This window comes from Bactrocera oleae, chromosome 2 (assembly GCF_042242935.1).
Source record: "Bactrocera oleae isolate idBacOlea1 chromosome 2, idBacOlea1, whole genome shotgun sequence".
In the NCBI taxonomy this organism is placed as follows: domain Eukaryota; kingdom Metazoa; phylum Arthropoda; class Insecta; order Diptera; family Tephritidae; genus Bactrocera; species Bactrocera oleae.
This window is the reverse complement of record NC_091536.1, coordinates 52,347,473-52,371,673: the sequence shown is the minus strand read 5'-3', so window position 1 is coordinate 52,371,673 and position 24,201 is coordinate 52,347,473. Positions and strand designations below refer to the sequence as shown.

Genomic DNA, 24,201 nt, shown 5'->3' with positions numbered 1-24,201 from the left:
ACAAAAAATACTCGTACCAAACGCCATAAGCAAAAATATAATTTTTGTGAATATTATTAATGGCAAATCAATGAATGCGTTGACTACAAATTTCAAGGAAAGCATAAAAAGTGCACTTCCATCGAGAAGAAGTGTGCACAACTTTCTTGTACAGAAAATTTCTTTGTGGTCAATATTCCCAATTTGATTGATTGCCTAGCAGTGCACCACATTGCAGAATCGCTGTCGGGGTATCAACAGAATATAGTGGCTGCACATTGATGTAACCAATACATGTAGCTTTGTGTGTGTGTATACTGGTATAGTCCACTGCCTTTCATTAAGACGCGAAAGAAGTGGACAAAAGCGTAATTTTCGGTGGCTCCAAAGAAAGCTAAAAAACTTAATGCTTTGCAAGAAAAATGGCTGCGATGAGCACCTTTTCTGAGTGGCGCTTAATGAGTATGGTGTACTAAGGTGTGTTCATTCAATCGTGCTCGCCGGGAAGAAGAGAGAACAGGACTTCCATTAAAATTTCTCAGCTACTTTAATTCAGCGCTGAGTAAACTTTGTTACAGTATTTGACTTAAAATTTCTTACTGTGTTTTTTGCTCAGTAGCCAACATCAAACTCTTCTTGTAGCGCATTTTAATTAAACAACTTGAGCAAGTAGCCGAACAGGTTCCTCGATACAAGAATCAGCGGATTGTGAACAAAGAAAACATGATGCTAAATGATTTTAATGTGTGGTGCCAAGGTATGCGTAAATGTACCCAGCTGCAATATCAACTGTATTAAAACTAGTATGAAACTCAGCTCTACTAGTCAGCCGATTCATATTTTCTAAATGCTATAAAATATACAAGTTTTCTTATGTTTTAAGCATAAACTACGCTCGAATTTTTTAATTAAAAAAATTTGAAACAAATTTTAATGCGCATACACGTCTTTTCAGGGGATATTCTAAAATATATTGCTTTATAACAGGTTTAACATTTTTATAAACTATCCTATGCTGAGAACTTTGTCCGTCGAGTGCATGTGTTTCTATGTTTTTAATGCGTATTATAAGGGTTAACGTAGTGATAAGAAGAAGAAAGTTGGTACAGGTTCTAACTTGCTGGCCCCTCTGCTTTTACACAATTCAGGAATAAACACCTATGTATAAATAAATAATGCGTTAATAAAATGAAGTTCAGCCTGAATAGCTGACAAGTGAGCTCCCTATTTTGAAGCCCCATAATTATGTGGGTTGGTCATTTAGATTTAAACTCTTTTATGCAGCGCTTTGCACGGCATGTCAGCCATAACTACACTTTTTATAAACTCTGAGGCATTTACTCTTAAATACATAAATGCATGTTCCTTGTATATGTGCCTACGCTGGGTAATTATGTTATATACTTATATGTATATAACCATGTACATATGTATGTGCATGCATATCTGACTATATAATAGCTCTCTTCTTTCCTTGCATTGGAGTTGTGGTACAGGTTTTTGCAAAGGCTTGGACCGACTTTGACGGTCTCCTTCAACGAAATATAGACGGTAATTATCTTTGGCGTAAATGCGCACATAAATTATGTGAAAAAATATGTATTCACATTAAAATCGTATGCAGATACAACTGTGCTGATAAAAACAACATACCTACATATATGGTCAATTCAGCGGGCTTACAAAAATTGACGGCCTCAGCCACACATCTTTCGCCTTATGCTTGCCGCTGTTCCGATACACAAATGAATTAAAATTAATTATTTTTTATTAGTTGTTGCTATTTATTTCGTTTGCAGCTCTATGCCCTTTGGACACTGTTACTGTGATTTAGATTCCTCTTGCTTCTATTTCTGGGCCGTTTTCACAGAAGAACCATTAAAAATGAAAAGCTCATTAATTATGCAGATAATTAATTTGTTATATTTTCAACACAATTTTTGATCCTTGTTATTGCTGTTAATCGAATTTTCAACTATTGAATTATGTCGCTGCTTTAAATTTTGGATCTTCAATAATTTGTGTTTGTGCTAATTAGCCAGTACTTAATACGGAACTACTTACAAAGTCGTTTCCAACATTTCAGCCCTGCTGAAAGTGAAATGCAATTAAATACGTATTTATCATTGCTGGTGGACGAAAAGCTCACCGCTTTACCTTCTGCTCACTTCAAAAATTATTTGAACAGTTTAAAGCAGTAACCAACCGCCCTTACCATAATATGTTGAGGTGTGAATTTCAAGATTTAACTGCATTCATAAATCAAATATAAGCACTTGTAGACCTTGTATATTATATCCTATTGTTTTTATACCCTCAACAGGGTATATAAAGTTTGCCACGAAGTTTGTAACACCCAGAAGGAAGCATGGAAGACCCTATAAAGTATATACACATATAAATGATCAGCATGATGAGCTGCGTCGATTTAGCCATGCCCGTCTGTCTGTATATGCGGGAATCACAATAATACAAGCTTTAAAAGCATGTTTTTTTAGTATTTTATACCATACTTATTATTTAACCACACGTGGTTTTCACTTTCTTTACGGATGCGTTTTTAGTAATTTTGTTATTCAAACGACAGCATGGATAGTTGATGATTTTAGCTGCATAGTTTTAGGGTAATTGTTTTGCAGAATGGATAGTTCATGCTTTTAGCTGCATAGTTTTATAATCGTTGTACGATTTCGCGCATTTTCACAGTGTGTGATAAGGATGGCTGGGTAACCTCACATGCCAAATGTGGTTGAAATTTGTTCGATAGTTCCTGAGCTATAGAATTTTACCTAGAGGTTGGTGATGCCATGCCCATTTAAACATTTTTACACCTCCTCCTATAAAGCTTTTCCCTACCATCTTGTTTGTAAAATTTAATGTTTATGGTGCATTTATTTAGTGAGTTATCGCACTTTTAATAGTTTTCAACATAACCGTTATATGGGGAGTGGGCGTGATTATCATCTGATTTTAACCATTTTCAGAGCGGATGAAAAAGTGCTTAAACTTCCTCCCACCAAATTTGGCTGAGTTAGTTTCTGCGATTTGAAAGATATGCACATTAAGCCTTTTAAGGGGCGGAACTGTGCCCACTTTTAAAAAAATTCAGCAAATAGGTGTCCCTTATTACCGCGATTTCTGTATCAAATTACAGCTTGCTATCTTAATTTAGTGCTTAGTTTCTTTTAATGGCGTTTTGTTGGCGTGGCAGAGGTCCAATTACGCCCATCTGCAATACCAACCTCTCTTAAGTGCCAAGGAACATATGTAGCAAGTTTCATTAAGATATCTCAAGTTATACTCCATGCCAATGCATATTTAATAAGTAACAAAGGTTAAAGTTGTGAGGGCCCAAAACGTTAAATATTATTCAATTATTAGGATATTAAGCCTCTTTCATATAATAAACATAAAAAAGCTCACCAAAAGGCAGACAATGTAATACTGTTTGTGTTTTTTGTTAACATTAAGAAAAATTGTATAAAAGTTTAGAAGTTTAGGCGAAGCCGCACAAAAATAAATCTAACTGGTGTAATTTATTTAACATTAAATCTGTCGCTCAAAAGTTCTTAATTGTTCGTTGCCTAATTTATATATCTGTGCTAGTGTATCTATTGCATAATACTTGTATACCAAATAAATAAAATGAGTATGAAACTGGCTTTATAAATATTACGCTCACAAAACCCTCAAATACGAATAGGCTTTTTTATATTATATGTGTAAAGAAGAATATAGGTGTGCTCACAAAAAAAAAAAAATACATACATATGTACGTGTCTTTATAAACTGGCTAAGAAGCACGTGACCAGCCGATGCTCCCTTATGTTTATTAATAATTCAACATTTCTTGCTGAATTTGCAACCAATTTGTGATGGTTCTGTTTCACCTTGACGGTACTCCGTTAAGTTGCATTTTATGAACTCACGTTTTGGCTACCCGCTGTCGGCTGCTGGGTATTTCTGGCATAGTCTTCGCAATTTGACATTGGTCGGAATTCGTGGGCGCGTTTGCCGACATGAGGTCAATATAGAGTGCGATTAAAATTCAAAACATGGCTTTGAAGCATTTTTGTGTTCAATTCGGTGGGCCTAAATCATGTGGCATGATGGCAGTTGTCATTTTGATTTGATAAATTTTTATTTAGTTAAATTTATTGCTCGAACTTGTTCCCATTACACTGTTTAGTTTGCACTTTAATCTCTTTACTAGTACATTAGCACCAAATGTTGACTGGCAGATTCATAAATATATAATTGTATACATATTTATAAATTTTCCTTTCAATGGATAGACTAATAAGTGAAAAGCGCTCTTTTGTTTTCGAGCGTGAAAGTGAAATTTTATTTCATATCTTTGTTGCCTTGTTTAAATATATTTCGAATAAAGTGCATTCATATGTGTTTATAGGCATGTACTCAAATGTTTTCAAATGCATTCAAACATTTCTGAGATGTGGTAATTATGAAAGTTTAGTAGGCTAAAACACATCTTTCAGCGATTGCGCGTCATCGACCGATGCAATGGTGCCATTTCCTGTCAGCCGATTTCAGTTGAGCGGATTTTTGAATTTGATTTCTAATATTTATACGTACATCACTTGCAAGAGCATTGTATGAATGCATAAACAGCCTTTGCCCACTTGCTGATTCATTATTACTTTGTTTAGAAAAATTCCCAAACTTCATGATGTACACGGGTCTGAAATTTTTTCACCTCTCGCTTGTTTATAACACCATAAAAAGAGTTTAGAATCACGAGACAGTATCCGGTGGAATAATTCATGTTACAATGAATACACAATAAGCATATCCACTAAAAGAATAATTACTTTTCATGGAAATATGATATGTTATAAAGGTTCAATATTGAGAACGGAGTTACTGGATGTTCATCGTATGTACGATCAGTTGACTTTATACATATATTGGTCAATCTCTTCTATTGGTTTTAAAATATTTTCTTCGTAACTTCGCCTAATATTAAGTATAGATTGTCGATTCCAAATTTTTGACAATACATTATAGCAGACTTTCAAAAGATTAGAACGCTCCTTAAATTCTTATGACTTGCGAGAGTATTTAATCTTCCATACCGCATGCACTTGTCGTGTATTTACTTGTTTGCTTTAAAGTTCAATTACATTTTAAACGAAAATTGCACTTTAAGTACATAGTAGTATATTATGCAATAGGTGGATTAACCGGAAAAGTGTTTTAAAATGCTAGTGCTACTATGAACAGAGTAAAATCAGAGCATAGTTATGATTCTACTCGCATCTAGTTGTAACGCCTGTCCTAGTAATTTTATAGTTATACGTGCAAGTAAGTAATAGATTTTAAACGAGTTAAATGATTAAACTTTGTGTAAAATGCACAGTCCAGTATTGGACTCATAGTATATTACTTTAACATTAAATAAGAAACCACGTACCGACTCAGACTCTTACTCACACTCAAACTAATAGTGGTTGGCCGTATCCTAAAAGCATTACAAGTTCGTCAGAACCATTCTAGATCATATCATAACTTAGGTGTGTGCATATACATACTATGTATTGAACATGATCACTTCTTCATGTTCTCTCTACTTAAACGCTTTACTGCTGCTTATGTTCACCATTTTCTAAAGACCTTATATTTACTGAAGCTGCTACACAACAAGTTTTGGCATTAACTTTAATAGAAAGCATTTGGTGGAAGCGAAGATAAATGTGTTGGTGTGTCGATGGAAGTTTATTGTCCGACGGACTGGTTGGTTGCAGCCGGTTACATCGTTGGTCCGCTGCTTTTCTGATGGGCGGCTAGCAGACTGCTGCTACAGATACCCAATTACATTTTCATTAACTTCGAACACGACTTTCCAAATTGCTACATTTAATCATAACTATTGGTATTATTTTACTTACAGAATGTTCATAAGTAACCCAACGCGTTCGCGTGCTCATCTCATGAGGTTATACATCATTTTCCCTATATTTGGGAAGGGGTTATGGAGAAACAATAGCGCCGTGAGAGCATTATTTTCCTCACAGTGTTGATTGTCATAAATACAAGGCTCTTGCTTGCTGATAGACTAAATATCAAAGTTAAATGGGAAAAAATGGGGGTATTTATTAGGATTATCACTTGCATTGTTTAAATTATTATATTATATTAAAACAAATATACTTTTCTTTTTGAAATCCTTAGTATCTCCTACAATGTATATATCATATGTGCAGCGTAAAAAACTAACATTATTTTGGGATTGACTGGGTTTAAAATAAACTTAAGGAATGATCGAAATATAATTTTGTGAAGTTAAATGGGTATGCGCATCGTTGCTGGAACAGCAGAAATGTAACATCAAATCTTGAAAATCTCTGCAACTTTGGGTATTAAAACTGCATTTATACAATACAGCAAAAATTAATATACTCAACTACAAATACCTTCACTGGTGCAGGTTTGGAATTCATGATCCTCCATCTTTCTCTCTTTTGCATATTCTTTCTATAAAGCTTTATTAATTAAAAACAACCCATTCTTGTTAACTTCCAAACTTGGACTTGGGCCCAATACACACCAAAGTTTGCGAATATATTTATGTATAAGTTTGATGTCATTGTGTTCAGGAAGAACATTTGAGAAACTGGCTTTAACTGTGGAGCACTGGAGCTGCGTAACTGGTAAGTTGCGGACAACAAAGCTGAGATTGACTACATAGATTTTCATTTACTTTAATGCAACACGGTAGATCTCAATGGAGTGGATGTCATGTTGAATTTGTTTATAAGGGAAAATAATTAATTGGTTGGAGTTGCCATTGTTATGTGTTTGCATATACATACATATATACAAGTACATAATAGCAGTACTTGGTGACAGTTTTTTATTTGAATACAAAATGATTTATAAAAGCGAACAAAGTTGAAAAAATCTAATGAAGTTATGCATTTTGCTTACGAGTATTTGATACAAATTTGATGACAAATTATATTCAGTGAGTATACAGGTAGGATTGCACACGACTAAGTAATCAGTCCGCAATATATACCAATCAATGAATCATTGTTAACTGGCGTTAAACAGTAGTCAGGTTCGTAGTCCCAAATGTGCGTAATTGCAATTGGTACTTGAAAAATGGTCACTTGGGAACTGATTTTAACAGATCCGCAAGTGTCACACTGAGTAAAAACGAAAACTTAATACATTTTATGTTTTTGTACTGAATTTTAAGTTAAGTTTTTGTGAAGCATAACTTTTCCTGTATTTAAAAATTCTTAGTAAATATTAGTGTGCAAAACATGCAAAATAGTACAACTTATAGCACAGTATATACATATGTACGAGTATGTATGCAAACATATTAGTCAATAATAATTAATTGATGGTGATCACTAGTCTAAATTACTCATGTCAGATTCAAACTTGACTTTTTCTAGTAATAAGGAGAATGCTTTATAAAATGTACTTATTTCATGTACCATAGAACAAGAAAAAACGTTTATTTCGGTTGCACCTAAACTATAATACCCTTCACATATATAAAAGATTCCTTGCAAGAACTTGATTCCGATCGTTCAGTTTGTATGGCAGCTATATGCTATAGTGGTCCGATATCGGCGGTTCCGACAAATGAGCAGCTTCTTAAACAGAAACGGATGTGTCCAAAATTTTAGAGCGATATCTGAAAAACTGAGGGACTACAACAAATCAACTCAGCTCGTCACGCTTATCATTTATATATGTACATATGTATCTATATATATATATATTTATAGGGTCTCCACCGTTTCCTTCTGGGTGTTACAAACATCATGGCAAACTTAATATACCCTGTTCAGGGTATAAAAATTAGAGATCATACACAAACAGAGTTGAGTAAAATATATGTACATATGTATACATAAACATAAGTATGTACATATGTACATATACTAGTACGACTCAATATTCTCTTTTGTAAAATTGACGAAGTATCTCCTTTGCGTATCTTCCCAACAGCCCAGAAAGGTATTCACCTTACATTGAGTACTTCGAAACGTCGAGCACTTGTGGTGTCCAACAATATGTTTGCTTCTTACCACCGATTTTGTAACAAAGTACAATACAATTTTTAAGCAGCTGTAGAAAATGTTCTTCAATAGCAGAGAAAAATCAAAAAATAATTTTCTACGTACAACAACAACCATTATATGCTAGCGGCGATGAGACAATCGTTTTGGCGGCAGTGCACATGTCGTGTTGTGTTAATATCGGTATTGTTGGTTGCGTTGTTGTTTCTGCTGTCAACAACGCATATACATAACGGTTTGTTGACGTTGTTTTACTCGTCGGCTGATCGTTTCTCTGTATCGAAACTTTGCAAAAAGCAAACAATATGTGGCGCGCGAGATCTTTCAATCGCTCTGCCAATGAGCCTATTATCTGTCGCACTAATAAAAACGAGAGAAATGCCCCTTATTTATCAATGCCTGTCAAAGTTATATGGCAACAGCAACTGCTAAAATTTTCGATTCAAACTTCTGATATTAAACAAAATCAGGTTAAATTTTCTTCCAAATTATTTTATTTTGCTTTTTAGTTTGCTTTAACATCAGTATTTGCAATAGCGGTTTCAGATGAGCTTGTTTAGGTCATGGGGGTTAAAATCTTTGAAGCTATATGGAAATTTGTATAGTCCAAAATATGTAGAATAATATTTTCTCACTACAACTAAGATTTTCACTAACGAACTACGTTCCTGATTCTTTGCCACGTCCCCAACCCACTCCGCTCTACTTGTCGTCATGAAGAACGTTAGGGTATTTGCATTGCATGAAATACTTATGCATTTGCTGTATTTGTTTAAAATGGCAACAATGGTCACTGGCTTCGAGACAAATCCACTCCTACATGAACACATTTTATGCATCGTTTGCATTTAATTACTTTCTATCATCATTTGTGAACCGCAGTGAATTGTGGGCAAATACTCTTAACGGATTCCGAACCAACGGCAATCAATGGCGCATTTTCGCTTGTATCAGATACTAATAACACACAAGTATATAGAAATGCTTAATTCACTGCTAGTCGCAAACATATTGCAGGCGTCTGCTAGGTGACCATTTTGAAGAGGCATGCGTCGGTTTACAAGAAACTGCATCAAATATTACATTTTTCTAATAATTACTTAGTTATTATCTTCGAACGCACAGTGGATTAAAAATATTTGCGAGTATAATATTCATATGTATATGGTATATACTTGTGTATGTATTTCTAGGTTTGTAAAAATAAAATTTCGTGAATGTCGTTGTACTCAGGTGAGTGTGTGCATGTTCCAGCCCATTTTGCTATTTTATAATCATTATACCGCATTTGTTTAGTGTTTTATTGCAGCTTCTTGACTTCTTGCTTTGTTGGTATCTGATTGTGGAGCACGAAATCCATTTGTAATATTCTTAGCTGTGGAAAATTGAAATCTGTTGATGCAACACTTAGGTGCTATTTGGTATTTCAATTAGAGTAAACACGTGTATGTATGTTCATATGTTTTTAGTTCGTATTTAAAGTTAATGGATAGCAATTAATTTCATTCAGTTCGGATTAATGAAATATATGTAGCGCAAGATTATTATTATAAATAAACTACCGTAGAACGAAAAATTGTTAACTGAGTTAAAAAATGTAATTATTTAGTTATTTGAGTCTGTAAAAGTGTTCAGGTGGACTGCCTACCATGATAACCATATTTAAAAATAAGAAAAACGTTAACTTCGTTTACACCGAAGCAATAATACCCTTCACAAATAAAAACCTTTTCCATACAAGAACTTAATTTTGATCGTTCAGTTTTCTATATGTAGCTATATGCAATAGTGCTCCGATATCGGCGGTTCTGACAAATGAGTAGTTTCTTGGCGAGAAGGTAAAGTGTGCAAAATTACTGATTAATATCTGAAAAATTGAGGGACTAGTAGGCTTATATACAGACAGACTGTCGCACAGACGGGCATGACTAAATTGACTCAGTTCGTCATGCTTATCATTTATACATATATTTTATCGGATCTCCGAGGTTTCTTTTTGGGTGCTAAAAACTTCCTGGTAAATTTATATTCTCAGGGTATAAATATCAAAACAACATGAAAACTTTTTGAATCCCCATAATATGTCACCGTTAAAAGACTTTCAGATGGAGAGGTTTATTCAAAAGCTCAAAAAGTTTCGCAAAATTTATTTTATGAAGTTGCAAAATTACATTTCAAACTCATAATAAATAATATGATCTTACATTGTCCATCATTAATAAAATAAATTATGAAGTGTTTTGAAGATTTAAAATTTGCATTACTTATTTACATTATACAGTGAGTTAGTTAGGTCAAGTGCTTGCATTGAAAACTTTTTCATTAAGACAATGGTGCAATCTCCAAAGAAATTGTTCAGATCGTATAGTGATCCGCATATATCTGCCATACAAACTGAACGATCGGAATCAAGTTCTAGTAAGGAAACTTTCGAATTTGTGACGGATATTATAGCTTCGGTGCAACCGAAGTTAATGTTTGTTCTTGTTTTCACTAGGAACATACAAATTCTTTTGAAAACTAAAATTTTTATTTATGTACATAGGTATGTACCACTAGATATTAAATCTTCCATATCCATGATAATGGACGCAGCGTGCGTGTAAAGGAGTAAGCGCGGAAAGCGTGTACTGGCGTATAATATGCTGTTAATAAGTAATGTACATATCAGTCAATGGTATATGTGTTCGCTAAGGAAGCTTTCCCGCAGCGGGTCTGCTGACACTTCTTTGCAGAGTGGTGGGCGGTGGAAATAGGAGCACAAGAAAGTGAAAGTGCCATGAAAAGATTGTTTATTTGTTTTGACATAACGCTGCGTTGAAAGTTGAGGGTTCGAGGCATTGAGGTTGAAGTACTACACAGTTTTGTTATTGAAGTACTTAAAATCAAATTACAAAAATTATTTCCGTTAAACCAATGTTTGCATGATTTATTGGATCTGAGCAACGCAGACAAGCTGATGTGAGCTCATATACCAAATTTCAACAATATAATTTGTCTATATGAACTTTTTGATATAAACAAACCACAAATAGTTCTGGTTATTTATTTATTATTCTATGAGCTATTTTTAAGAAGGAGAGGTTAATTCAAACGAAAAAATTTGTAATGAAATAATATTAAAGTTTTCGTAAACTTACTTTGTCCTAAATGTACCCTTTTCATCCACGGATAGATCTGAGGTGGGTTTTTCTTGCAGTTGCCACTATTTTGACTACTTCCAGCCTCGTTGCCGCTATCGCTTTCCGAGTCGCTGTCCCCACCTCCAGGACTGTGCATTGGCACATTTACGTTGACGTTGACATTCACGCCAGTCCCACCGCCGCCACCGACTCCGCCATGAGTGTTTGTTATGTTGGCCGCTGCTGCTGCCACTGCCAGATTCCCGCTTAAAACACTTTTATTTAGCGATCTTGCCACACTCTCCACCACCGACGTAGGTGATAGTTTCGGTGAAATCTCTCGCGTCGACAGATCTTGTGGACTGGCTAAAGATTGAGTGTTTGTGTTGTTGTTGCTGGTATTAGTATTGTTATTATTGCCGGTGGGCGTTGAGGGATCATTGGCGTATTTGCAATTATGATTGGTTTGTTGTTGCGCTGGTTGTTGTTGGGTGTGTTGTTGTTGTTGCGGATGTGATTGCTGCTGTTGGGCGGCATGTTGCGCCGTCACATGTACATGTTGTTGCTGTTGTTGAAGAAGCAGCCGTTGCGGCTGCAATTGAGTGTAGTCCACCATGTCGGGATTTTGTTGGCCACCCCCACTTGTCCCACCTAAACTGTATGATGCCTGGTTGGCATAATGGGCCTGCGGTGTATTTGGGTATAAATTTGGTGAATAGGCAGCAGCACTTGGAAAGTAATCATTGCCGCCAGGTGTACCAGCGCCAGAATTGCTCTGTCCCCCCGAACCACTGCCACTGCCGCTTGCAACAGGTCCCCCATTACTGTTTGTGACACTTGTTCCGCCGGTGGGGTTGCCCGTATGATTTTGCTGAGGATTCATTTGTTGGGGATAGCAAGAAGCGAGAGAATTGACGAACTGATACGAAGACATTGCAAAACAGTCGGGATCCATGTTGCCAGTTTATTTAGGAGGGGAGATAATCACAAAATCTTCGGATATGACAATTTGTATTTTTAGCGTTTTCTATCTCTGTAAATAATAAAAGTAGAAAAACATTTTAAGTCTTGCTCAGTTTTCGAACAAAAAGTTTTAGTTTGAAAACTTTATCTTTAATTTGTTAATATAATATTTCTTTATTAGTTAGAGTATTGTTCAAAAGGCATTGCAAGGGGTTAGTGCCTCTGAATACAGTATTTAAGATATGTAAAAATTTCGATTCAAATGCAAATACCAGAGTTGGTAAAACGTTTAAATTAAGGTTGAAAGCTTATTGAAAACTTTAAGCCGCAGTACCATACACGTTGACTGATAGTGATAATAAGTAACGAACACAATGGCTATTGGTACAAGATAAAAAGAAAATAAGGAAAGTAGGTTTAAACAAGAAAGTATGCTTTTTCAAGGGAATTTGTTGAGAACAAGGAAGAATGTATGTATATAAAAATAAAATTTTAACACTTTATGCTCGTGCTCACAACTTGTTTCGGTGAAAAGGAAATATAACGAGGCACCAACTCCAACTCGTACCAATAAAAGGTGAAATGAAGAAAGAAAACCCAACCGTTAAAATACTTATTTTTCACTTAAAAAGCAACCAAATTATCGTGAGGACTACTGAAGGGTTTTAGTCAAAGGGGTAAATCTTGTTTTATCATATGCTTTTGCCTTTATTCTTTGCCTCATTTTTGTTACAAAAGCAATGCTCCGTTATTGACCCAGAACCTATAATTTAGAGTCAGCGAGCAACTTATGCCACTGGCAACACCAGAATTTTGTTGTTCAGCGTAAAGCTTCTATGGGTACGGAGCAGGGTTAACATTCTATGTATATACTTGTATCTACTTATGTCAAAACGGATGAGAGGTAATATTATGCGAATATACATATATTTTTTTAAGATATGTATTGAGTTGTGAAAACATGTTATATGCATATGTATTCCCTCAGAATATTTTAAAATCTAAATTATAAGAGATTATTTTTAAGGTCATGTAAGAGTTTTTTATTACATTCAGTACATAATTTGTTATATAAAAATTTTTATTTTTATTTAAAATTGAAGCGAAAAGCAATTTTATTTTAATCCGGGTGGGTTGGTTGAAAAAGGAGTTTTCAAAAACGCCTGTTCTTACCTTAACTTTAAGAAGCAAAAATGTTGAATTCACATAAAGGTTAAGTGGGGTAAAGCTGAATATTTGTTTCAATACAAATATAAGAATAAACTTTATGGTGCTAACGGTATCAGCTAACGGTGGAAATTTTGCCGAACAAAGGAAGAAATGGAGAAACGAAAACGGGTTCGCCAAGTTGGTCTTATCGATTAATTTGCCAAAAAAGGCAACAAATTTCTTGGCTTTGATGTGTTAGTTGGTAATAACCATCAGTGAGCAAGAGCTGTACCAATGCGAATGTAGGATACATACAAACTGAAAGCTGAAATGGTGTTTGCCTAAATTATTTCTGCTTACTGGCAATACATTTCTCCTCAAAGAGCACTATATGTAGCTGTATATACATAGTCGCATTCATAAAGGTTGTTGACTAACTAACCTTTGCTAAGTTACCATTACGCCATCGCTGATGAAGTTAAATTGAATTTGAACCTTATAAGCCTAAGTACACACGGCCTATATGAACTTGATTAGATTTATTTAAAATTTTATTCAGTTTGTAGAATGTCATCGCGTATACATGTAAGATGCAAAAATCAGTTGTAGAGACTGAACACAGGAGGATCTGGAGAATGTCGGTAATGCCCGAACTAATCGATGCCAACACCACTTGGGTCGGCGACAAAACAACAGCCCTGAACCGTGTGAGATGGAAAAACTGGCCACTTCTGGGCGATTGCTTCCTTCAGATGATCTAAGAGTTAACAGTACAGTTACGCCTGACCATAGGGCAGCAGCTCATAGTAGATGATTTCCTGGAAATCCCACCAAACACATAGCAAAACCTTCCTGACCGTCAATCGTGGCTTGGCCAGGATTTCCCTTAACGTTGTCATAAGTGACGCATTTTCCACAGTACTGAGTTAAGCAATTAAAAAGCTGTCTGCTTTTATTTCAAAATTTTATTGAAATTAAAATTTATTTTTAAATTTTAATAATATAAATAACAATTACTTTTTTTAATTCTTAATTTATTTTTAATTTTTAATCCCAACAATCGGAAATGTAAAAAATTTAAGTCACCAACATTTAATTAAGAATTAAAAAAATAAATTATTTTAAAATTAAAATTGTATCCCGTTTGCGTACTTAATTCATATTATAAAATAAAATTTTTATTTTTTAATCCCAAACGTTTTTGGCTGTCTCTATGCTCTATATGTAGGTACAAAAGTTTTTGTTAAAAATTGAAATTCTGTTCATTTTGATTTTGAGATTTTTAATACTATATGTCATATTGACAATGCAAAAGAAGAGGCAAAATATAACCCAAAGTGAATTCCCTTAATATTCTGTCATAAGCGACGTCCCCACCAATAGCCATAAATTTTATTTTGGATCGTTAGGAATTGCTTTCGTTCAGTTTACGAGTAAGAGTTTGTGCGACAAGCAGTTCAATTGGTGTTAATTAAATCCATGAATAATAAATACCTTGAATGCAAATGGAAATGAACTAGAAAGAAATTTTTGAGCACCGCAAGCCCTCGAGGTTTTCATTAAATTGGCGCTAAAATGCTAGCATAAATATTTATGCACTTATAATCACATAAGAATACTTTCAAAGACATGAAGGGATCTAGTCGAAGAAAGTACTTGTATATATATATTCATGTACACATATACATATATAACAAGAATAGATACAAACAAATAAAAGTGTGCGCAGACGCAATAGTTACTAGCTGCCTTCATGGATCTATGGCTGTTTGCTTGTGCAACTAACACCGTCTGGCTCAAAGTCGGCTTTCGTCTGCGCGCTTGATTGTCTTATGAGAAAGTAATAAATTATTTCAATTCGTTTCTGCGACAGTTGGGCATTTATTCGTTTCCTTCCTCACATTTGAAGTTCACACTTGAAGTATGCACACATATATAGATGTACGTGAATATGTGCATATACTGCTAGAAATAGTGAATTAAATATGTATGTATGTGCTTAGTCGTAGGTGAACAGGCATGTGGATTTAAATAGAAAATCAAATGTTCATAAATAGGATTTTACAATTTTTCCTTATATATGTACAGCTAAAATATATATATAGTAAATAATATTATATATATATAATATATACTTTTGTTGAGGTCTTTTTCGCCCGTATTAAATTAAACTATGAGGTTTTCGATATAGAGGCGACCCTTCTTCTTTTATATAAGTAAATATTTTCTATTAAAGATCTTGGTGCAATTTAATAATAATTAAACCGCAGAACGAATTTGAAATAAGACAGGTAAAAGCGAATCTTCTTTGATAACATTTCAGTAACTAAAATCGGCTTAGATAATGCTATAAATCAGTAAATATCGACACTTAAAGAAGGTTCACATAATGTGACAGTTCTGTAATTCTTATTTGGAGTGTTTTTCATAACATAAACAAAGAATAAATAAATATTCTCCTTGCTTGAATATTTTTATCAATCTTCTTATTTCTTAAATATGGATAATATATACATTAATATTTAATTTTCTGAAAAGCACTTGAATACAGTAAGACGATAACACTTCATTTTGGGTGAACGGTGAGTTATTTGAAAAGAAATATATGTATATACCAAAAATGCATATATATTGTGTTTGAATGTTCGGCCAATGTAAGGCTTAATGACAGAAAAAATTTGTTTACTCCTAGTAAGCTTATTCTAAGTAAAAAATATATATTTTAAATTGGTACAATCTTTTCCAATGTAGTTGCTAAGATACTAGTGGGAAAACTCGCTTTGACGCATCAACATGGCAACCACTTATAAAAATGTAAAAGTGAAAAAGCGGTTATTTGGGAGTAGTCGTATTATCCTAAATGAAATTTGAAAAAGCGTTGGTATAAGTGAGTTACAACTGGACACACAACACAAATAATGATTAATAATTAAAATGTTTATGTTAAATAAAAAATCGCCTGACTTTTAAACACGTCGTTTTATTTTTATTTTTTATAAATGCATATACTAATTAACGGTAATAATATATAATAGAACACGTTCAGTATTCAGAATAAATATTTAATTTGTATAATTTTTATTGTCGATATGAATTTTATAATTTTTATTATGAATTCAATAAAGCATAATCTTTTACAATGTAAAAGAAAAGTTATTGCATATTTGTCAATATGGGCGGTGTTTCGCTCACTAGCAATCGCCTACAAAATGAGTCTTCATATAGTAAGAATATAAGTACACACCAACACCATACAACATGTACATATGTATGTGAGTAGATGTGTATTTACAAACAATTCATAAATGAAAATATGAATTTCAAGGCAGTTGCGCACGCGTATTCATCGCACCGCTCACACACTTTGTGTTAACCACGCCAGGCGGGCAACAGATAGTAGGAGCTCATGTCGAATACTTGTTAGTGTGCTACATTGTTTGTTCGCAGCCCATTAAAAATCCATAAAAATTTGTAAGCACCTCATAAAAACAGTCATAAATATCTTTTCATGCGTTTTTCAGCTTGCCTTATTAATACTAAGTTATTGTCGTTGGTATACTCGTAAATACATTATGACTGGAAGTTGGGTTTTGTCTGGTTGTCGTTGCTTCCATTGTGCGCACTCATAATTTTCAGACATTAATGATTTTTCAATTTTTGCGTCATTATTATTGGTTGATGGCTTATTTTATGGTAATAGTGCGGTTTCAAACAACCGAAATGGGTATTCTCAATTCAAAGTAACACTGCGTGGTGGCCATTGTTTCCTTCATGTGCGGTAGATGGAGGTTTCATTCTAGATAGGCCGAAGTGGGTGCTAATATTTTTCCTTTGTTGTGGTTATTGTCGCCCCTTTTGTTTTTGTTGAGTTTTCCATTTTATGCCATATTGAATTGAACTCAACAATTCTGTTGTTATGCAATATATATGGGTTTATAATTTACTGTGGGATTCTTGAGACAACTCAATAATTGCGCCAAATTAAGAATATTTTTTTAAAAATGTGGGAAAATTGGCTCTTGTTTTGTGTCTATAATGTAAAACAGTTTATGTTTTAAAATTGTGTTAAACAATTTTAGTTTGTTTTCGTAATATTTTGTACGTATTTTAAATAATATTAGCAAGTTCAGTGAGTAAAAGTTGTAAATTACGATTTATATTTTCACGTATGCATACATCTGTTTGTAAGCTTTATTATAATTTCAGATGGTATTTCAATTAAAGACAGGATCGGAGAAAGTGACCACAATCGATACGATGTAGCAACTTTCAATTCAATATATTTACATATTTATTACTTAATATAATAAATAAATCACTGTCTAATTGTAGTATAATGAAGTAAAAACTGCTTTATAAAGTCCAATGGATTCAAGTCTGGACTTCTAGACTGCCAATCATCTGCAGCTAAGAAATTAGGAATATTGCTTTTAAGCCATTGGCGGGTGGTTTTTTCATGTATGCTTAACTGCTTTACCACGCTTTCTAAAACATCCAGTTGATATTATACTTGTCCTCGTTTTAACCCATTTTTTATCAGAAGTGAAGAGGTTTAATGGTTCTATAGGAGACTCCCCAAAAACCATTACAGCAGCTGGATGGCGACCACGTTGTACCCTTGGAATAACTTTTTTTTCGTTTTTTATTAAAAACTTCTTCAACAATAACATTTTTTTAATTTGTAAAAAGGATTCTTTCATGGCCGTTGAGCGCCTCCCTATAAAGCAGCTGCTTGTTGAGCCTAATTTAATTCAAACGCGTTGTCAGAAGTAGCAACTGGTCAACGATGAACGGTAGGGTTTCATGTGAATATCATCTCAAATAACTCTTGATATTGATCCGGTCGATATATTCATTTCCTTTGACATAATTTTCTATTTTCTAAGAAGATTTCTACGAATGCATTTGTGAACAGTTTTTATGGCTGAATTGGTTTGAACGCAAGGACGACCACGCAATCACCGGAATACGAGTTTCCTTAGCTCCCCACTCCATTGTTAATAAGCGAAAGCAAACACTGAACTGATTATTATATATGAGTTGACACTGCATACAAATGATAATAAAAAATAACGGGACTTTTTTGTATTGTAAACTTTGTAACAGAATTATGCCATGAACTATGTATTTTTCAATGAAGTCCCGGGCCATTTTATATTCATCCCAGCTTTTATTTCCTTGTGGCTTAAACAGGTATTAAGTCTAGTTTTTGATTATAAAAGTAAGTAGAACATTAATATAATAATATCCAACCCCTTAACTAATATGGAAATGTAGAATGATCTATAAATTCTACAGTTACAGAAAAAGCGAAAGATTTCAGTTAAATTTTTTAATATATGTATTATTTTTATATTTCCCTTTAAGTTGCTTTTCGCAACTATTTTTATACTCTGAAAATGGTATATTAAGTTTGCCACAGTTTTTTAACACCTAGAAGGAAGCGTCGGAGACGCTATAAAATATTCTTGTATATATGTATATAATTGATCAGCATGACGAGCTGAGTCGATTTATCCATGCCCGACCGTCTGTATATACGCGAACTAGTCCCTACACTTCCTTTTCTCCTTAAGCAGCATCTCATTTGTGAGAACCGCCGATATCGGACCATTATAATATATAGCTGCCATACAAACTGAACGATCGGAATCAATTCTTTGAATGGAATTTTATTTCACACGGTACTATCATTAGCATATTATTTTCCAACGGTACAATGTCCGAAGAAATTGTTTAGTACGGACAACTATATCATTAGCAGCCATACAAATTGACCGATCAAAATTAAATTTTAATATGAAAATCTTGTTTATTTGTGAAGGGTATTATAGCTTCGGTGCAATCGAAGTTAACGGTTTTTCTTGATTAAAAATGAACTTAACACGTTCTCATTTCCTGTCAGCTATGTCGACTTCTATGCAGTTGTTTCCTTACATAATTTGCGTTTGGATAGCGTGCAAGCTTCTGATGAGCGTTGTTGCGAGTGCAAACAAATGTACGTAGTCACTTATTGTACAATATTTGGCTCTTAAAATTTTTTTCGAATGAGTTGCAGCACCGCCTTTGTTATGAAAGTTTGTCTTTTGCGTTGAAATAACAAAAACAAGGACAAAAAATATTAGCCTCTTAAGAGCTTGCGTGACTCTTGATCCCACTTTTATTTCTGATTTATAACCACAATAAAACTAAGTTGAAATGTCCTTAGAAATGTGAAGTTTTATAATACTATTTGGTACGTGCCTTTAATATAATAGTTAATTCATTGATTCACTTGGCGCTGAATAGTATTACCTGATTGAGTTGAAATGGTAAGGTACTGCAAGAAAAGAAAGATTGTATTTGGAAAAGATTTATTGTATAAAAGTTAACTCGACGGACTGACAGAGGTACGCCAAAAACTACAGTTCTGATTACAATTGCAACTTGAAATTAATTACTACTGCGGCCACTTTCATGTGGTACGAAAAAACTATTACAATTTCTGTTAATAGGAAAAAATAAAAGGAAAGGCAGATTTAGATTCCTTTAAGCGAGGCATTTTTGCCAATCGATGAAACATAAATAGCTGGGCACTATTCATTTTCTGACTAGCGAATAATGCAAAGTTCTAGTGCGAGTTCTGCTAGTAATTGGCTTTACCTAGCACTCATGACATTTGTTGAGCCACATTGTGCAATAGTTTGGACTAAATGGATCGGAGTGCCGCAGTGTACATCTCTTTGAACATGTACATATTTGCATACCACCCGCTGGACATCTTCAAAGTGCACAGTGTGTAAGGAACAGTGAGTAGGGGGTTTTGCCTAATTTTACCTCTTTTAAAGAATTTGCATTGATATAAATATGTATACATATGGGTTAAATAAATAAATACTCTTACTTTCACTCACTCACTCCCTCAACGTTGCCATGCACTGGAAATAGCATATATTATTTGGACACCATGTGCGTTTCATTTTTAGTTTAAATTATGAAATTAAGAGTTTTCTGTGTACTCACAGTCATAGTAGAATACTTGCATAATTTCTTGCTATTTAAGAAAGTGCGTTAACATCCACTTTCTCTGTTTAGTGCTTATATCTAAATATATTTTAATCATGTTGGTATGCATCTGCATACATACATATGCTACTTTTTAGTTGCATATTCACATTAAGAAAATGTTCAAACTGTGATCAGCATGATTTCAGTCTCCCAAAAATGCAATACATCAGAGGTTGACTACCTCTATTCGGTAAATCGAATCGTAATCGTATTGTATTCTACCCAGATTGCAGTACATGGCGCTACATAAAACTATATCGTAGGTGTGCTTTAGTATGGCGCAGACAGTAGAATAAAATGTATTGGGACTTATTTGAGTTGCCTTAAAATAAAAAGTATACGCTTTAGCACATATGTATGTATTTAAATACAAATATGTTTATATTAGTAATGTATACATACGAAGCTACAACAATGTATATTTTACTTGTTTCAACTTATTTCGCCCAACATTCGCTCTCTCGATCTTAATTATTTGAAAACACATGCATTTATTTTAATGAAGTGAAAAGTTTTTCCCCGATAAGTGACACGCGAGCATTATAATAATGTTATGGAAATTTTTAATACTTTTAAACAATATTAAATTATAATTAAAATTATTTTAGATCAAATATAATTTTTAAATTAGTCAACGGAATTAAAAACATCAAAAATCTAGTGGAAATCACTATTATTTTTCCTTCGTATATAAGGGATGATAATATTTGCTTATATACATATGATGCTATTTGAAACTTTGTGAAGTTACTTACTTTAAAAGAATCTAATATGCGACAAAAGTAATATAGATATGAAAATTCGTTTACTTAATCATCAACAGTATACTAATCAATTTGAGATTGCAAACTATAAGCGAAATTTGTATATTGTGGAGAGAAAAGTAAATGTGTTCGTGTGCTGTTTAAATATATCTTTAATATACCCTGAACAGGGTATATTAAGTTTGCAACAAAGTTTGTAACACCCAGAAGGAAACTGATCCCTCAGATTTTGGGATATATTTGGCAGGCATCTTTTTCTTCCCAATTAATGTAACCCAAGGTGAAAAAAATTACCAACAAAATTTCTTACATTGCGTACGCTGCGAATGCTATTGGCTGTAGAACAAAATAATGTACTACGACTACGACTGGTTAAATATTTATGTATACATTTTGGAATTATTCGATTCGGACATTCCATTCAAAAGATATCACGAATTTAAAAATGTATGGTAAGTATTCGAAAAAATTGTTTGGCTAGGCTGCAATATAATGTGCGATGTTGGCATTACTGGGGCACGGGACTGCGTTTTTTTAATCTACTCTTAATATATGGTAAAAACTACTGCATCCGTAAAGTATTGAATACATTAAACGACAAAATGATTAAAACACTGCATAAAATATTCGAATAGAGTTTAAAGACAGCCCTCGGTCATAAAGATATATAATATTTACTTATAATATAATTATTTATAATATTTATAACGGTACTTACCTAAGCAAAACCTCAGCACAGATATAGATGTAGAGTTATTAGTTTACGATTATTATTTGCTATATGTTACCATTTGCTTCTGCTTTAGTTTACGTTTGCACACAAGTTTATAAAACTATGAGAATTCTATATTAAAAACTATAAAATTGTCGCTGTATTTTTTTGCACCAAGGCAATGCACTCCATTCACTATAAATAGCATTAGATTATAACATAACTATAAACAAGTTTTAAATATATTGACCCAATAAAACGCATGTAGCCATAAATCAAACGAGACTGTCACAATTCCCACTAACTGCCGTCGCTATTGTTGCAGGTTGTAATTTTCAACTTTGACTTCACAATGCCTGTAACAGTTATTCGGGTGGCTAATTGTTATTGGTCGGTACACACAGATGTTACTTTTTTCTTTTAGCTCAGTTGTCGATCGAAGGTAAAGCGCCCTGCTACTATATTTTTGTTGTATCGCATTCAGCGAGAGCAGATAATGGAATTAGTGAGATAGTGGTTAGTTCCCGCCGGTGGCAACTGAACTCTAACCAACTGTGTTGTTCCGTATTGAACTAGATACATGGGCTCAGTTGATCGATCAATGTGGCGACATTGTGCTATTGCGGTGCAAAGATATTAGTTTGCTACTAGTCTGGGAAAGCGTATTGCACTCGATCACATAAATTTAATAAATAGTGACAATGTGGACAACTATTCACTGTGTTGAATTTTAAAACTATGACTGTTTCTGTTACATTTATTGATGTTTTTCTGTTTGTAATACATAGGTCGAATTATATAGTATTTATTATTAGTTTGGGGTAGTTGCACATGAAAATTAAATAATCGCTTATCTACGAGTTCTGCGAATTCCAATTGGATATTGCAATACTTTTTTGTAAGAGCGCTTTTTCTTTCGGAACTTGATATTTTCTCAGTTATTCATTTTTATAACACAAAACTGAAACGTCAATGATAATATTTGTTTTACTTATGTAGTTTTACCTCCACATTAGTTTTTTTTAACTCATGACATAACCCGTCGCGTATCCTTTAATAAATTGTATTTAAATAAATTTAAACTCGAAACTTACGATCACTTTTACTTCAATCATCCATTGTTATAAATTATATAAAAAAATAGGAGCTTCGTTAATTTGCAAGCAGTCCCGAACACTGTTGCTCCTTTTATTAACGAGCCGCTATCAACAGCGATGCGATTTGAATCACCATCAGTTAAAGGCTAAGGTAGTCGGCTAATAATCCATTATTTATTATCGGAATACATGATGTCGGTGCACCTTACGTACAGGCAGTCTACCGATCCACGAGTATTTTACACAGAACTAGTTAAATTAATGGATGATGGCGGTAATCTGATGGGATCTGTTAGGATCGCATCGTTTAGTTAGTTTGATTGAACTTAGAAATGTTTAACCCGAGAATACGTGCTCAAAGCGCCAATGTTTCTGTTTGACTACTTGAACATAATTCAAATCACAAATATCTCGGCATCAATAAAAAAACTCCTCTGCTCTGCGATACTAGCAGCGCCGCACATAATCCAATAGCGCATACATACGTGTATGTGTGCTTGTATATATACGCAGTGTAAGTATGTATGCCTATCAACTCACTCGCGAGTAGCTGCTGATATCCAATTGTAACTGCAACTACGCGACTCCGGCGCTGAGTGTGAGTGAGTATGAGAAAAAGAGCGCTCGTATAGCAGAAGCGGGGAGTAGGGTTGAATAAAATGCATTACATTATTTATAAACAGTCGGAGAGTATAAAAAACTAAGAAAAAATTGATATCGAAAAAAATTAAGAAAAAGTAAAAATGGAAATATTCGAATCAACGTAGACGAATGCCCGACCCTCTATAGAGGTAAAATAAAAGACGAAGATAACAACATTGAAACGGTGCTGCCAATGCCAACTGGCAATTTTTGCTACTTCGGAAGTTATTGCCTCGTCCATTGCGTTCACTCGCATTGCTACAGAAAGTAGACAAGGGAATGGCTTTTGGCCTACCCGCCGACGCAATATGTTTATACATATGTAGGTACATGGTATGTAGTGAACCATCGCTTGTCTCAATTGAATTGATATGAATTTATGTGTGGTGTTCGTGTACATGTACGTATGTATATTTATTCGAATAATAAATTCTGCCAAACCAGAAATTGTCGATTTCGAAAATAAAGAGCAAATGCATGCATTGAGTGTCTTAATTTATTCGATACATATGTTGCTGATGTACACACGTATCTACATATATATATACTTGTATATATATTTTAGTTCTCGATCTTAGATACTCTGCTCTGTACGTGGATTCATGTGCAAGTGTGTATACATGTTTGTTTGCGTCATATTCGAATTTACACTTTTCGAATATCACA

The 24,201-nt window shown here is 33.9% G+C and overlaps 1 protein-coding gene across 1 annotated transcript in view; it reads right to left on the bottom strand.

Moving 5' to 3' along the window:
• The window catches only part of Scr (Sex combs reduced), a 45,922-nt gene extending 21,978 nt beyond the window's left edge, over window positions 1-23,944 (bottom strand). Inside the window, exons 1-2 of the mRNA XM_014238343.3 lie at window positions 21,803-23,944; window positions 11,180-12,194 (exon numbers count right to left, since the gene is read on the bottom strand). Coding sequence (XP_014093818.2) covers window positions 11,180-12,116 — 937 coding nt within the window. The 5' untranslated portion in view covers window positions 12,117-12,194; window positions 21,803-23,944. The remainder of the gene's footprint in view (window positions 1-11,179; window positions 12,195-21,802) is intronic.
• Between the last annotated feature and the right edge of the window lie 257 nt (window positions 23,945-24,201).